Below are 16,858 nucleotides of genomic sequence, written 5' to 3'. Positions count from 1 at the left end.
TAGCATGATGACTTATGATTTTTTTTTTCTTTTTGTAGTATGTTTGCGTGTGTTATTTTGTGCCGACAATGAATTTAATAACACTTCTCTGAACCCCACAAAAAGTTGCTATAGAAAGCAACGTCTCCATCGTCAAAAAGTCTGATCATAGTTCTGCAAAACAATTGAGTAAAATGGTAATCTGCACTCTCAAGAGTTTGACTTCCAGAACATCAGTGCTCTGGTCAGTGAGCACTGAGGGAGCAGCTGTGAGTCTCCTGGAAAAAATAGAAACAACGCAGCCATTTTGACTGGTCTACGATAAAGTTAAAGGGATAGAAAATGCTTCGATACTGTGCATAATTCGGTAAAGATATGCTGTCCAGCAATGCCACTTTCTTGGAGTCTCCTCGATACCATGAAGTCCCACCAAGAGAAGCTCTGTGAGTGGTATCGTTGTGTTTTCCCGTTGAACTGCCAGACGGCAACGACAGTCAAGACTGCAGCTCTCAACCATTTGTTCCAACCTTTATTTCCTTTGAGGAACCAATCACAGTGCCGGGAGAGGCCACGTCACTCACGGTGCATCCAATCGGCGCATGCGTCTCAAGAGCGAGCGTAGCTAGCCAAAGATGGCGGCGGGTTCCGATTTGCTGGATGATGTTTTCTTCAACACTGAGGTGGACGAAAAAGTAGTTAGTGATATAGTCGGATCTCTGGAGTCTGAGCTAACAGGATCAGATCGCGTCAACACAACAACCAGGGTCCTGTCTGTAGCAAATTACGTCGGCAAGTCAGCTGTAGGTAGTAATTCCAATGTTCAGAGCAGTAAAATGGGACTTTCACAACAAGAGCTTGCTAAAGCAGGTAAGATAGCTGCCCACTCCGGTTAGCTAACATTAGCTAATTTTCTTCACGTTGTTCAACTGATAGTGGCTAACTTGGCTTCACTTGTGTGTCCCGAAACTAATGCGAATCGGAGAGTTGTTCGACACCCCCTTGTTTTCATGTGTTTCCGCTGCTGTAGGGATAGGAGTGCAAGGAGGTGTCATTAACAGTACGGAGTCCCACGCTTCAAGCATGGATGGAGCAGCCGGGACCACATCGGCGGCAGGACCGAGCGTGACAGCCGCTCAAAGTCAGTCCAAGCCGGGAACAGCTAGCGGAGTCGTTACGGTAGTGTCAGATGCAACATCTGGTGTCGGGAAACACGGAACGACTGGTGTTCAAACTTTGAATGGAAGTACCGTGGCGATGAACTGTCATATCCCTGGAGGTGCATCCGCTGACAGCAGCGGCAGCAACTCCCAGCCCACTGTCACGCCTGTCAACAATGGACCTGTAACTGTGAGCAAGGGAAGTGTAGCAGTTTTGTCTGCAACACCCAGCACTATTATTCGAACTGCTTCTACAAGTGCGCAAAACACTGTGATTTCGTCTCAGCCGTCTGTGAAAAGTGTACCCACAGTCACGCTTGTGAGACCGCCTATGCAAATTCCCTCCAGCACCTCTCAATGCGGTGGCAACCCAACCACAGTTTTAACATCACCAACAGCCGCCAGCGTCGGCAGCACAGTTGCCCCCGTTGTCAACAAATTCGACACCACAAAAACTATAATTCAGACTGGTGGACATGTCGTGGCTTCAACTATTGCGACAGGGACAACGGCGACCATGAGGAGCCCGACCGTTTTGCAAAACGTGAGGACTTCACTGCCGTCAACAATTGCTGCCGCTCCTCCTGGTGGAGTACGAGCCATCGCTCCACAGGTGTTGGCTCCTCGACTCACTCAGCCTCAGCAAAACGCCCCAAATATCCAGAACATTCAGCTTCCTCCAGGTAACTCGGTGTTTAATTAAAAAGTTAACAGTTTAAGAGCACCTGAAAGTGTTCTCAAACGAGATAGACGTGAAGCAGTGGTGTTTCTTTAGGCGGTGTCAAGCTGCAGTGCCTGTCAGATAGTCAGTGTTACTATCAAACATAAACGCACCTTTGTTTTGTTTGTATATGTTTCTTGGCTGTTCGGTTGTGAATAGGCAAGAATTTGTCGTAGACTTATTAGTGTGGGGTGAGAGGACGCAGGTTTGACTGTCTTTTGAGGGCACAAACAACAGATTACAGGCGGACAAACTTCAGAGCAGATTAAAAGCCTTGAGAACAGTCAGCCAGTTTACCCTCCTGTAGTGTATCAAACTAGCATTCATTTCCAATCTATTGATTCCTGTTACTTTGGATTGTCAGAGACAGTTGGAAACTGTTCTCATATCAACAGGTATTTGCTGTTTCTCTTAAGTATTCATGCAGCAATTGTTAGACTCGTTGTCTGTGACCTCAGATGTTACTGCAAATTTTGATTCCATCTTCATGGGCTGTTAATGTGATAATTTTCATTTTTTTTGTCTTATACTTTTATTTTTTGCATAGGGCAGTATAAATGGTTCAAATGTAGTAATATCACTGCATGGAAATTATCTGTTGTTTAGAGCTGTCCCAGCCAGAGAGTGACTGGCTAAGCTACAACAAAACAAAGCAATTAAAAAAAGCCACACCATTAATGTACATACTTGCTACCCAGACTATAAAGTTTTTGCTTTTGCCGCTTAAGCCTCTCTGTAGCTTGGTACTACTTTGTTGAGTCAGAGTATTGCTTTGTACTGGAGTCCAGTCACTTATCACACAGCCGGACACCTGTTTTATGGAGAATGAACAGGCCATAACACCAGGCTTCTGTGCGTTGTAATACAGTGGTCCATATTAAATGGGCTAGAAAAAGTTATATTTTGATGTTGTACTGTGTTGTGGGTGCTTATATAATCAAATTACATATTGACATAAAATCCACATGTTAATAGGTGAATACTTCGCACACCCTTCATGTCAGAGATTTCCTGTTTAACTTATATTGGCGACACTGATGGGGAGCGAAAAGCCCCGACTTTTGACAGCTTAACCTGCCTGACATTTGCCTCTTGCAGGCATGGTCTTGGTTCGCAGTGAGAGTGGGCAGCTGCTGATGATTCACCAGCAGACTTTGGCTCAGATGCAGGCTCAGTCACAGTCCCAAAGCGCCATGACACCACGACCTGCAGCCCCCACCAGCACTCCTCCTGTCCAGATCACTTCTCTACAGGTACCAGGACTGTAGACTGGAAACACGGACACAGTCGCACACACAGAAAATGTGTCTTATTAATGTTAGGCAGTGACAAACAGATCTAATAAAGTAAACATTATTATCTAATAAACAAACAGTATTGACATGGGTAAACAACCTTGTGTAATGTATTGGGTTATTATCCCTATGTGATTAATGCACTTTGATTACTCTTTCTTTGTGACTGTTGTTATACTCATCCTGTAACAACATGCTTTGTCAACAATTTTAGAACAGTATTATTAAAATTAATACAAGCTTTAAAAGAATTTTGGTGTATCAGGTATTTTCACTTACAGTTAAGAACCGAGGTATAGTTAGAGCCTCATATTAGATTGCACGCTGATCCCAGTTAATTCCTATTCACACTGTAGATATACAGATTTTAAGCTCATCAAAAAAACAAAACACAATAAACAAACACCAGCACCCTCATCGAAATGGATCTCAGGGTTGGCCGATATGGTTTATAAGCATCAGTATTGGTAGAAAAAATGTTAATTGAAAATGAACAAAGTTTATTTTTGTGACATATTGTAATGAGGCGTGTTTGATGTGATAAATTTCACATGCACATTCTGCCTGTTTGGAAAATGACCAATCAAAATTATTATCATAGTGGACTGATTTCATTCCGCTTGCGTGCAGTTTCACATCCAACTTTGAAATGACTGAAGAAAACATAAGAAATTTCCAAAATGGAGAAGAAAATATCATATCCCCTGTTGCTCTGCAGGCTCCAGGTGCGTCACTGCTGGCTCGTCCGGTTACCCCCACCACCATTGTTAAACAAGGTTCCACACTCCAGACCACCGTGACAGCCACCACCGCCCTGCAGAGGCCCCCTGTGCTGCAGGTAACGCCAGTGCATGTCCCTTTCAGGTGTTTAATTCTGTGTGAAGTCGTCAAGCACCAAATGCCGTTAAAAGTTGTCAGGTGAATCTAAGAGGGTCGTTCACCAAGTGGTAACTAATATGAAAGACACTTTTCCATTACTCAAAATATCATTCATGCTGATAGAGAACACTGTAACTAATGAATGATTGAGATAAAGCAAACCCTTTGTAAAAACATGGTGTTGACTGACAGCATGTTACTTTTTTTGACATGAACATAACGGATGTTTCACACACTGAAAATGTTTTCTTCTCTACCAGCGACTTTTGACACTTAAATAAATTCTACCTGTGACAGAATTTTTACCAGCCGCTTCTGAAACACGCTTCCTGTGACTCAGAGAGACCGATGACATCATTGGCATCAACATCATAACTGCCCTACTCTCGCCTGCCCACATCACTCTAAACATAAAGTGCGTCTTTTGTGGCCTTGTCAAAAGCCAACCTGTCAAGTTGTTCCCTCTTTTCCTAAGGTCCATCTTTCCCTAACCTCATGCAGGTATTCGCACAGCTTTTCACTAGAAGTTTAAATCCATGTTTTTGTGTCCACCTGCTGGGCACAGCTCTGTAGCTCTGCAAAATTTGGAAGATAGGAGTAATTTCCTGGAATGAATGTTATTGTCAGGTTTTAAGTCCTGGCAAAACTAGGCATTACCAGTTTGATTTCCTACTCTGAAATGCTGGATTAAAACAGACACACAACCGATTTCATAGGTTGTATTGTCATGTTGTTTTGCCTGGCAACTGTACAGTGAAGGGATGGGGAGAAGGGGTTTGTATCAAGGCCAGCACATTTGTATTTTATTGTTTTTATTAACATTTAACATCACTGGTTGTATTTCTTTTTTGATTTTGTTCAGGTTACCATGGCGTTTCCCTTTTAGATTAATATGTTTTATTAAAGTTGTTGACAGATTTTTCATTTTCTGTTTTGTACATTTCTTTTGAAATCTATTGATTTAGAGAATTGTTGAGATACCTAATTGGGCTTGTTGCATAAATATCAGGGAATGTTCTGTAATAGAAAACACACAATACCTAACACAACTCTTTCCTGGGAAAATAAAGCTTATGGGGGAAAAAAAAATATTATATTGTGTCCTGGTGAAGCTGAAAGTGTCTGCCTCGGGACCAGACATGTCAAAGCTGTTACTCTGACCTTGTCATTTTCATGAGTCTTATATCTCATGACTGCACATTTACTGACTTCCACAGAACACCATCATGCTGGGAGGGACTGCCACAACCCCTGGACAGCCGCTAGGAACAGCCACCACAGTGCAGCCTGGAACTGCAGTCACAGCAGTTACACAGAGGGTAGGGCCCCTGGGAACCACCGGGACCCCTGTCACTCCAACAGCTGTCACAGCTGTAAGAGTTCTAACCTTCAATATGTTTGTCTTTGTAATTTTCTGCCTTTCAGTTTTCAGGCATTCTTGTGTTCTGATTCACATTTGTCCACCTTCTGTAAATCTCATTTGTACATGGAAGAAGAAGAAACGACATTTTGTGCGTATGTGCTTGCAGGAGACGCTGGAGAATGTGAAAAAGTGTAGAAACTTTCTGTCCACGTTGATCAAGCTGGCATCCAGTGGAAAACAGTCCTCTGAGACTACGGCAAACGTCAAGGAGCTGGTCAAGAACCTGCTGGTAAATCTTTCTCCTCTTCTTCTTTTTCTGTCTTTTTTCCCCCTCCATCTTCTTCATCTCTCTCTCTCTTCATCACCATATCCGGCTCGAAGGAGACTTGTTTGTAAATACCTGTACTTGAGATTTTAGTTTTTCTGTAAATACCTGTACTTGAGATTTTAGTTTTTGTTTTATCCTATTTTTATACTCTGCACTTTTCTCCTTTCTTGGTCGGGAATACTGCATGTGCAATTGTCTGTAGAAACAAGAATTTCCCTCCAGGGATTAATAAAGGAATTCTGATTCTGATTCTGATTCTGATATCTGTGTTCAAAGGGTCCTGTCCTGTCCTGTGTCTGTCTGCATCTTCACACCTGTTCTTGCCATACCATCTATTTTTGTTTTTTTTATTGTTCTGATCCTTCTCTCTGTTTATTGTACAACAGGAAGCGAAGATAGAGCCTGAAGATTTCACCAGTAGGTTGTACCAAGAGCTCAACTCCTCACCACAGCCGTATCTTGTGCCTTTCCTGAAGGTAAGATCGATGACACACCAGTGCGCCCTGGTGTCACCCAGCTTTCTTAGGACCCCTTATTTCTGACACCTCGTCCATAAACTATGTGGGTAAAGCCAAGTCATTGTCTTGTTGGAAGTGAAGGATGGGTTTTAGCAGTGCTTGAGCAATTATGTTGATGTAGTTTTTTTGCATTTGATTATGAGACACAAAATTGCTTAGCTTAAATGAACATTACATTTATGTTATGCGAATGTTATTGTCTGCAGTAACTGTCTGAATATGACTGGTATTTAAAAAAGAGAGGTACAGTATGTCAGAAGAGATATCATGCAAGTGAAATATTTTATATGTAATAAAATAAAAAAAGAAGGTTTTTCAGCCTTGTAAGCGCAGGTATCAGCCAATGCTTATTATTTCTGATTATTTCAAAAAGCCCCGGTTAACTGAGCGACCAGTTATTTGAGCTGTCACTAGCTTTTAGCAAGCTGATTGGAAGAAGTAGACATAAATAGACTATTTTGACAGCAATTGTTTGGGTCACCAAGAAATTTGCATACCAAACTAAACGTCCTGCAGTTCGGGACATTTGGTTTGACCAAGCAGTTCTGGTCAAATTGGAACAAATAGTTGTTATCTGCATTTGGCCTCAAGTTCTCATCCACATCACACTTTATGTCCTCTCTTACACCTGGGCAAGACTCTTTGAGTTGCCCAATTTCTCCTTGGCAATGTTCTGCATGTATGTACAGATATCCTGCATCGTTGCATCCAAGAAAGACAACTAATCCTGCTGTTAGCGGGCTTAAACTTTGCGCTTTCTGTAAGGAAAAGAATTCCTTAGTACGACTGAGGGATGTACAGTAAGGTGGTAGTAAAAGTGAGACCACTCTGGGACGGGCTGATGCTCAGTGTCACACTGTCTCATCCACTGACAAAATGTTCTGGATTCTGCCTCACTCTCCTCATCTGGTGCAAGTCTTTCATAGATGGCATGAAGGATATTAGGATACGAAAATTAAAATAACACGTTTGTAGTAGTATGTAAACATGTGTAGATGGACTGTAAATGCATAGAGGTTTTGGCTGGTGGTTATGAAAGGGGATCCACAGTTTAAGTCCACACTGACTTCTGATGTGCTGCCTTTGTGAAGGAGCTTGAGAAGTTTTTGAGTAAGTAGTCATAAATGCAAATAGCTCTTATTTTTTCCGGTGGAACATCTGGTAGCTGGAACTTTAAAAATATGAAAGCAAAACCTGAACGTTTCATTAGATGTACCTAAAAAAACTGAATTCTTTTCCTTAGCGTGTGGAAAGTGGCTCAAACTGAACACACACTGACCTTTTGTGTCCTCTGTCTGCCTACAGAGAAGTCTCCCAGCACTGCGTCAGATGACCCCAGATTCAGAAGCCTTCATCCAGCAGAGCCTGCTGCCTCAGACTAGCACTCCAGCCGCAGCAGCCTCCACAGCCCTCACCGCTGTGGTGCTGCGACCTCCTCTCTCCACTGCTGCCACAACAGTCACCAGCACTGCTGGTACCAAAACCACAGTTATCAGCCTCACTCAGGCGCCTCACAGTAAACCTGGACTGGTAATTTTGCTGCTTGTGGGACATTATTACTTGTATATGAATTTAATCTTTGGCATGTACATGGAAGTGGAAACCTTGCATGTAAGAGTTTATACTTCTATTCTTGGCTTGGCTTTTATTTTGTGTATCTCACTGTGTGTCTCTGAATGTCGCAGATAGTGCCCCAGCAACAGGGGACAATTGTGAGGCCACAGGTGACACTAGCCCAGTCTCCCATGGTAACGCTTAGAGGACAGTCTCATAGCCGCATCATCGTGGGCCAGCCGCAGGTGGTCAAACAAATGCAGACAGGTGTGTGTTCAGCAGTCACTCACACTTTTTTTTTATTTCTTTCACACAGTGAACTGAATATGCAGTTCATCATTAGTCATTAGGCATGTTAAAGTGGCGTGTTGTTCTCATGTTTTCTTCATGTGGTGTGTCATACAGTGGACAGTGGGAGGTTGTGGACAGATGCAGATGCTGAATAAACTCTTTACAGAAAGTCATTGACAAATATGAAAATGCATTTGAGTCTCACTGTTTGGCCATACCAATTTTCTTTGTACAGTATGGGAGTACTGCCACCTTGTGGACTCTGTCTGTAATTGCAGTCAGAAGTTAGATTAACCGCATAGCACGTTTCAGACGAGACTCTACAATTCATTCTTCACAGTTAGGCAGCAAATGAATTTGCATCTGTCTTTGTGTGTCTCTAAAAATGATTCCAGCAGTGAAGCAGACGTTCGCTCCAGGGGCCAAAGGAGTACACGTAGTCACTCAGTCCCCAATCACTGTTGCTCAGAAAAACAAGCTGAAGGAAGCAGGAGGGGGAACCTTCAGGTTTGTGACAAATTCAAATAAGTATCATCAGTGACTGCATCCCATGTATTTGTGAGGTCCCTACTTTCAATATTTTCCATTATCAATAGCCTTTGGGATTGTACAAAAATTTTTGTATTCAATATTTGGTGTTTCAAACGTGCTTTCTACTTTTTCATTTGAAAAGTTGTTTTCATGTGTTTTGGACCTGAAATTAATTGGTAAATTGTTTAGCCAAATGACGGAAAATTAATCTATAGACTTTCGATTAATCTAGAAAATAATTGTCAGAGTATACAATAATGAAAGTAATAGTTAATTGCAGCCTTTGTGTATTTTCTCTGATGTCAGGAAGTTGACAGTGTTAGGAGTTATCGTCCTCGTTTCTGTGCTGTTCCCTTTTGTCGTTTAATGATAAATCGTTTAACACAGCCATGCCTGCTAATTAATGCAGTCATTATCTGAATGACCCAGTTAATTAATTAAGATAACTAATGACCTCATAAGCGGGTCATGGGTATTATATCATGGTAGTTACTTCTTTTCTGACACAGTGTCAAGTAAGGCATTCACAAAGAAAGAGTAAAGCCTTAATGTCACCTTGTGGCACTTTGGTTGTACAGACAGCTGTAGGATTTATTACAGGCCTGTTGTATCATATCCATTAGACTGTAGTGTAACTAATACGACTGGTTTATGATGCGAAACCCATTTTGTGAGCATAAAATAGTGATATGATTGAGAGACAGAAAACTTTTTTCAGTTTTTATTCAGTGAAAACACCTATATTGCATTTTGGATATATTGCCAGTAAGAGTGGAGTAATCACGCTGTGTTTGATGTTTCAAATTAAAAAGCAGCCACCCCTCCAAACACCGCCCTTTTTGTGGACATGATATAAATTAAATAGTGAGGACAAAGACATTTAACTATGCATTGTGACAGATATTTTGCACTTTAAAGCCATCGTGTTCACACATTTTATGTGATTCCAGCATCTTAATTATGCCATTTTTCTGATGACATATGTTTTGTTTGTAGAAAAATGAGATGTGAACTGCCCTAAATGTTTGATTAATGTGGTTGTCTGGTCAGACTTAGTAATTATGGTGATAAATAATCTTAGTATTTTTCTACCTGTTTTGGGTTTTTGTTCAACCATAAGAGATGACTGCAACTTAATGAAATATCTGGGATTATTTAGTGTAAATGTAGAAAAGTGATCTCACTTCAGATAGGTTTGAAATGCCTTGCTGTTTATGGCTTGTCACTTTTTCTGTTTCATCCAGGGATGATGATGATATCAATGATGTGGCCTCCATGGCTGGTGTCAACTTGTCAGAGGAGAACGCTCATATTTTAGCCACCAACTCGGAGCTTGTTGGGACGCTGACTCGCTCCTGTAAGGACGAGACCTTCCTCTCCACCTCTTTACTCACCCGGAGAGCTCTGGAGATTGGTAAGACCCACAACCATGACTGAAATTTGACAGTGTGTCAATACTGTCAAACACACTGTCTGAATCTTTATCCTCACTCCTCCTGTGACAGGTAAGAAGTTTGGTGTCAGCGAGCTCGGCTCAGATGTGATCACCTATATTTCCCACGCTACGCAGCAGCGACTACAAGACCTGCTGGAAAAAGTGTCTCAAGTGGCACAGCAGAAGAACGTAACCTTCAAGGTGATAGTTAGACGCAGTAATTTGAGAGCTTTTGAGTCCCGTTGGCATTTAGTGTGTTTAATCTTCACCTCTCTCTCCCCTTTCTTGCGCCGTCAGGAGCATGAGCATTATGAGCAAGTCAGCGACGTGCGAACCCAGCTTAAATTCTTCGAGCAGCTGGATCAGATTGAGAAACAAAAGAAGGAAGAGCAGGAACGAGAGATTCTCTTGAAAGCTGCCAAGGTATCAATATATAAGAGAGGATTCACTCTTGTTAGTGTTTGTTTTGGGCCCTTTTGAAAACGAGATGAAACATCTCAAGGGGTTTATTCGGAGGTTATATTTTTCGGACTCATGGTATCATTTACAGTAAAAAATTGTACGCTCTGTCCTGCATAGACGAGGCGAGTGAGTGATCTTGGTTCAGTGACATTAGTATACATTTCTCCTGCTAACTGTCATGAGAGAACAGATCTGCTAGCTGACTGTGTGAATGAATAAAACAGTTGAATAAATTGAACGTATCCATCTTGAAATATTAAAATGTCCGTAACCTTCCTGCAGTCTCGGTCTCGGCAAGAGGATCCAGAGCAGCTCAGACTTAAACAGAAGGCCAAAGAGGTAAGTGTACGCTGCAATAAATGAACTATGTGATTACATTTACTGTGTGTCATTGTGATTAGTTTGTTTGTGAGAGTAATCTATGATCTGTCACTGCTTGTATTTCCAGATGCAGCAGCAGGAGCTGGCTCAGATCAGACAGAGAGAAGCCAACTTAACAGCACTGGCAGCAATTGGCCCGAGGAAAAAACGGAAAATGGACTCTCCTGTTAGGGGTGCCAGTGCAGAGGCGAGCAAAACGGAACCATTTGCCAGAGAATATTTGTGCTTATTTTTATTTTTACTTCAAATGTGTAAAGAGAAGGTCACTAAACAACTACATGTCTTTCTTGTCTTTGCTCTGTTTGACACTGCAGGGCTCAGGGTCAGGCCCTTCCCAGCCTGGGGGCTCCAGTGGAGCAGGCTCCAGACAGTTTATGCGACAGCGCATCACCAGAGTCAACCTCAGGGACCTGCTCTTTTGCCTGGAGAATGAAAGAGGGACCAGTCACTCACAACTGCTCTATAAAGGCTTCCTCAAATAGCACAGGCATTAAAATGACTAGTTGCCCTTAGTGGAAGAGTTGGACCGGCGGCTCAGACCCTTTCTGCTGGTACTTTCTTTGACCACCCACTGATGAATGATGTGACGTCTGACTGTGGCAAGAAAATTATCTTGAACGCTGAAAAGACGTCAGGCTTTAAAAAACATCTTCAAGCACAGGCCTTTTTTGTACTTTCAGTGAGGAGATGAAGCAAATATTGGAACCCCGATTTCAGCGTGCCTCTCAGCTTGGTTTGCTCTTTAGGGAACAGTTGCACCCAACCTCACTTCACTCCTGCTCTGCCTCATGCTGCACATACACACACGAAATAATGTCTGTAACTGAACTGAACACTTGAGCTCCGGAAAGCTTGTCAGGGTCATTTCATTCACATCTGTGTTGTAGCAGCGAATCTCTGTGAAGTGGCTCCAGTTTAAATTAATGTTCAACATTCAGGTGCAAAAGAATGATAACAAAACTGCAGTATTGCTACATTTTCCTGTCCATGTTAACACATACACTCTGTTATTTAAATTCTTAACAGAGATTTAAAGTTATTACACATTTATATAATATTTTAGCATCATGTCAATGCCTGTGGATTGTTTTACTGGGACTAATCCTGACTAGTCTTGTCATCTACTGAGTTGCCTTTTTACCAAGTTAAGCCATATGGATTAGAATGTGTTGACCAGCTTCACCTGTCCAGTCTCTCCAAATTTGTAGGACATGTGCTTTAATGTTTTATTGTGCACTGTCTTTGTTTGTGTTTTCTTGATGGAACACATTTTACATTTTATTTATGTGTCACGTGTTGGTACTTGAACTCTCACCGTTGAAGTGTTTTCACTGTGAGAGTTCCCGACAGTGGTCAAAAGCGAGATTCCACTTTGTATTCAGATTCTAGGTCATGTTGAGCAAACATGGGCATGAAAGGATGGCACTTTGAAAGTTTTCTAAAACTAGTCAATCAGACAAACATACCCACTTTATAACTTTTTATATTTGTAGTGCACATACTAATTTTGATCTTTATACCTTTTCTTGGTTTATTAAATAATGTTTATTGGCAAAATTTTATTACTGTACATGCTTAGGTTTGCTATTTGTAGATTTATTGGTTTACTTCTAATCAGGAAAGTTTGTCTTATTTTTCATATATATGAGAAATAAGACAAATATATGAAGCTTTCTTGCCAATGTCTTGTAAATTTTGCACAGCCATTTGTTCATATGTAAATATCTGAATTAAAAAGAAAAGTTTTTAATTGCTATTTTACAATGGATTGAGAGAAAATGATCTCTATTAAAACAAAACAAAAACAAAGGTCTTGACTGTCATAATTTCAGGTCTTCATGCAGTAGTTCAGATTCAAGCCGAATTCAAATGTTTGTGTACACACACCGTCAAAGAAGCATCAGTTACAATAGCAGTAGAATTAAGAATTAGAAGTGGAGTGTTTATGAGGCCTTGAGCAGAGACAGAAGTATAGAATTCATTATAATCTGGAATTGATGCAGTGTTTTATTTATTGTTTACAATAATACATTTATTGTTGACAATAAATAAAACACTGCAACCACAATTTCAGCAGTACTGAACAGAGAGCAACTAACTCAGTCACAAAGCACATTGAAAAAGGATCTTTAATACATTTAGGTTTTTCTGAAGACACTGTTCAGACAAATTACTTTTGCTGCAAAACATAACTTTATTATTTTATTGATTTGAATGAATGTTTTGACACAAGTTGGTGAGGCTTACTTGCTGCATACATAAACATGAACTCAGCCGCTATTACGACAGCAGCTCTTCACATACAAATTGAAGTGGCAAAAATAAGCTACAGATGACATTTGCTTTTGTGTTGGTTAATACCTTTTTTTTTTTTTTTAGTGCTGTGATTTTGATTTTGATTAAATTTTGTTAACTGGTTCAATTTGCTGCTTTTTAATTCAGTAACACTAGATAATGACTCAGTGGGAAATCTTTATCTACAAGGTCTGCTAACTTACCAGATGAGTCCACGCATCAGTCTCAGCAGTTTGTTCCTCAGTATGTCAAAAGTATATGACCTATCCCTTTAGCAGTTTTTTCTCAGTCTGCGTCCACCACTCTGTGCCTGAAATTAAATGAAATCTTGATTTTCAAAAGAGACAAAACTTGATAATTCCAAGCATTTCATTCTTCACTGTCTTGAGTGCTCTGATTTCCTGTTCCTAAAGTGATCATCTCATCTAACCATGCTTTTGTGCATGCTCTTCAAAATGGTTAAATTATTATCACAGACCAAAATGTCCTTCCAGAAAAAGAGAAATGTTATGTTATAAAAGCCTATCAGATCATTAGTAGCAGTACAAAATACAATCCTTCCTACATGAGTGTATCTCTAAGAACTTCATTTTTAATATTTTGTACTTATTATGCTCCCTCACTCTGAGGGAGGGTGAGGCCAAGTCCTCAAATAAATGATTACGAATCCATTACTGCAGGATAAGACTGTACACAAAGAATTAATTTCCCTCTAACCTTCAAACATGATCAAAGGATGTTTTGGCCATAATGAATTTTAATCACAGGCTCTGACAATCGCACCACTTACTCCTTACATGTCAAGTATTAATGGCAGTCCTTGTCTAATAAAGTTCAAACTATGTGACTTTAGAGGGGAAATAAAGGACAAGGACACTGGAGATGTTGCTATTGTCATAATTATTACATGCAACCCTAACAAAAAGAACAAAATGCCGTCGACTTACACCAACAGTTGTCCTTCATTACTGTTATATTTTACAGTGTGAGCCTCAATGACAAAATAGGCCTAAATCATTGTGTCTTTTTCTCAGATTGTATTCTCAAAATGGCTGTCGGAGGAAATAAAATAATATTTATGAGTTTTTGGATTAAGTGGATGAAGGTGTTTATGTCCAATAGTCACAAAATCATATCTATTCACTTGCTAGGGTGACATTTTATGGGGGATATTTTAAAGGGGCAGGATTGGCCAAAGTTGGTTCAATTGGCCAACACACACACAATATCATACATATAGTGTTTATATCATATATCATAGTGTTTACTGTTTATAAATATATCATAGGTGTTTGCTTTTGGCCTGTGGCCCTGCATAAAGTCTTAATTTAGACACCCTCCAGGGGAAAAGTTTGGTCACCCTTTTCGTTTTTTAAATGATCTACTGCACAGTATGAAAGCCTTTTGAGCGCCTTGGCAATAGCGTTGCATTGATGCAAAGATAAAATACAGCTGCACTGACTCTCTTCCCATTACATCTCCACTGTCTGCACATGTTTTTATTAGATGCCTTTGTCAAAATCTCCCAGTGTCAGGACTGTAAATGGTCGTAAGAAACTGTCTGCGATCCCTCGTTAAACTTGGCAGGTCTCTGTCTGGTGGAGCAAGCAGATCTGAGGTGTTGTACCTGAGGTGCACAGGAGAGTGGCTCCATAGGAGGGCACTGTCACCCCACCTTTGAATCCCACACAGTCATGTCTGACAGCTGCAGACCCCGTGAACATGTGTCATCTATCATCATGGTTTGTGTGACTTTGGCGCGCATATTGCATATCACTGTACGCCTGAACTTAGAAAATGACTGAATCCTACCAATTAAAGCAATAACACGCTCATTAATGTTACTTTTGTTTATACGCAGCTGCTGTATGATTTTATTCAAGCATCGGCTTCCTTACTTCTGCTGTGTGGAAGAGCTGTGGATCTTATTCGCAAAACACAGAAACAAACACACACACACACACACACACACACACACAGATGGACGTCTCCATTAAGGATCACACCAAAGCACTTTCTCGTATTCCTTCAGATTTGGTGGATTTGAGGCTTAGAAGGTTGTTTGCTTTATTCCTTCTACAGACAAGGTATCTCGTGCCTGTAGCTGCCCCAACAGTTGTCTTCGTTGTCTTGATATCCAGTCGTAGGCAGACGTCTAAGTCTACTCCAATATGAGTTGTCAGGCTATATTTGCTTATGTTACTCTGGGACACCAAACTCAATTCCACTGTCTTGTTTGATTTTGCATAATGAGAGGCTGCTGGCTGCTCACAGGATAATGTCTTTGAGTGACAGCTATGAAAATGAGTGTATATATTTCACACATTTTGACATATTCCAGAAGCGCAATATAGACTCTTAAAATGTGGCGAACAAGACTTCGTTGTGCTCCCATACTGCTTGCCTAGTCCTGCAGGTGGTCTAAATATAGCACATAGATGCCTGTCACTGGCAGTCAGAAATGAGTTTCGTAACTTTTTGGGAGGTAGGCAATTTGGATCGTAGATTACCGTTGGTGACTAGGAATAAAATGAACATTACTCATCTGCCAGGAAAAGATAACGAGCCAACAAAACGAATTAGCGCCGTTTGTCACATGAGAATGTTCACTAATAGTTCAACACTGACGGCCCAAGTTAAGAAAAATGTCAGGACTTACAGAAATAATTGATGAAACAAAGTGCAGCACAGCTGAAAGTAAAACTCTTGAGACATTGATCACTATTAAGATAATGGAAATTAAACTTGGATTCAGTAATTCTCACATTAAATATCTGTAACTGGATAAGAAGCAATTGATAAAATTTTGCAAAATTCCACCCAAAACTAAAACTAATAAAAACTGCTTTTAACCGGCTTGATCAGGAATAAGCATGTGTGGTTAGACTAGATTTGATCAGCAGTGGTGTCAACATGGCAACAACCCAACAATCACAATCTGATTCATCTGACTACTGATGTGCATCGACGTACCTGACACAACCTTTTCCCACCCTTCACATCCACCTCAAACAAGACAAGACAAAGCACAAAAAGAGTCTGCAGCCATGTTAGCAGTGCTGCAAGGCTAGCATCAGCATGCTAATATGCTCTCATGCAAATATTTTTTTTCATGTTCACTGTCTTAGCTCAGTGTCTTAGCATGACAACATTTGTGAATTAACACTAAACACAGGGTAAAACTGGGGCTGATCAGGCTGATTTGGTCGTAAAATAAAAGCACTGGAAAAAACTAATTCAGTAAATGAAATTGCCGCCATGCCGCTACTGTGGCTTAAAATCTTTCATGTGAAACAACAAATACACAAGTGCAGAGCAAACTTATTTAACAATTCTGGGAAGCAAATGCAAACCACGCAGACTATTTGGTTAGCCACTATTAAACTGTAGGTTGTCAAATTTACCACTGTGATCCAAACAGATGGATGGATGTACCCAAAAGCATCAGTCCACTTAAACAAAAGCATGCTTACCTGTTCAGCAGAAACTCAGCATGACTTAAGAATTGTTTTAGGTCCAACAAAAGTGTTTGTTTTTGTTTCTGACATCTCTGTATCAGAGGATTTCAGGTGTGCTCGAGGTTTTGGCCTTACAACTGTCATTCGCTCCTTATTTTGAACTCTGCTCCCATCACTGGAGCAGAAGGGGCTCATTGAGACTTGACAGGAG

At 40.7% G+C, this 16,858-nt stretch overlaps 1 protein-coding gene across 1 annotated transcript; it reads left to right on the top strand.

Annotated features, from left to right (window-relative positions):
- The first annotated feature begins 252 nt into the window (after nt 1-252).
- On the top strand, nt 253-12,722 carry LOC124063246 (transcription initiation factor TFIID subunit 4-like). Its single transcript, XM_046396694.1, is given in 16 exon segments — nt 253-846; nt 1,007-1,819; nt 2,956-3,110; nt 3,871-3,990; nt 5,249-5,404; nt 5,561-5,683; nt 6,109-6,198; nt 7,546-7,770; nt 7,926-8,061; nt 8,481-8,592; nt 9,861-10,030; nt 10,122-10,252; nt 10,349-10,474; nt 10,796-10,852; nt 10,962-11,081; nt 11,209-12,722. Coding segments are annotated over 16 exon segments (2,970 nt in total). The 5' UTR covers nt 253-578; the 3' UTR covers nt 11,377-12,722.
- The last annotated feature ends 4,136 nt before the right edge of the window (nt 12,723-16,858 follow it).

The sequence above is a fragment of the Scatophagus argus genome, chromosome 8, assembly GCF_020382885.2.
Source record: "Scatophagus argus isolate fScaArg1 chromosome 8, fScaArg1.pri, whole genome shotgun sequence".
Taxonomy (NCBI): Eukaryota; Metazoa; Chordata; class Actinopteri; family Scatophagidae; genus Scatophagus; species Scatophagus argus.
The sequence above is the reverse complement of the archived record's forward strand: the minus strand, read 5'-3'. Positions and strand labels throughout refer to the sequence as shown.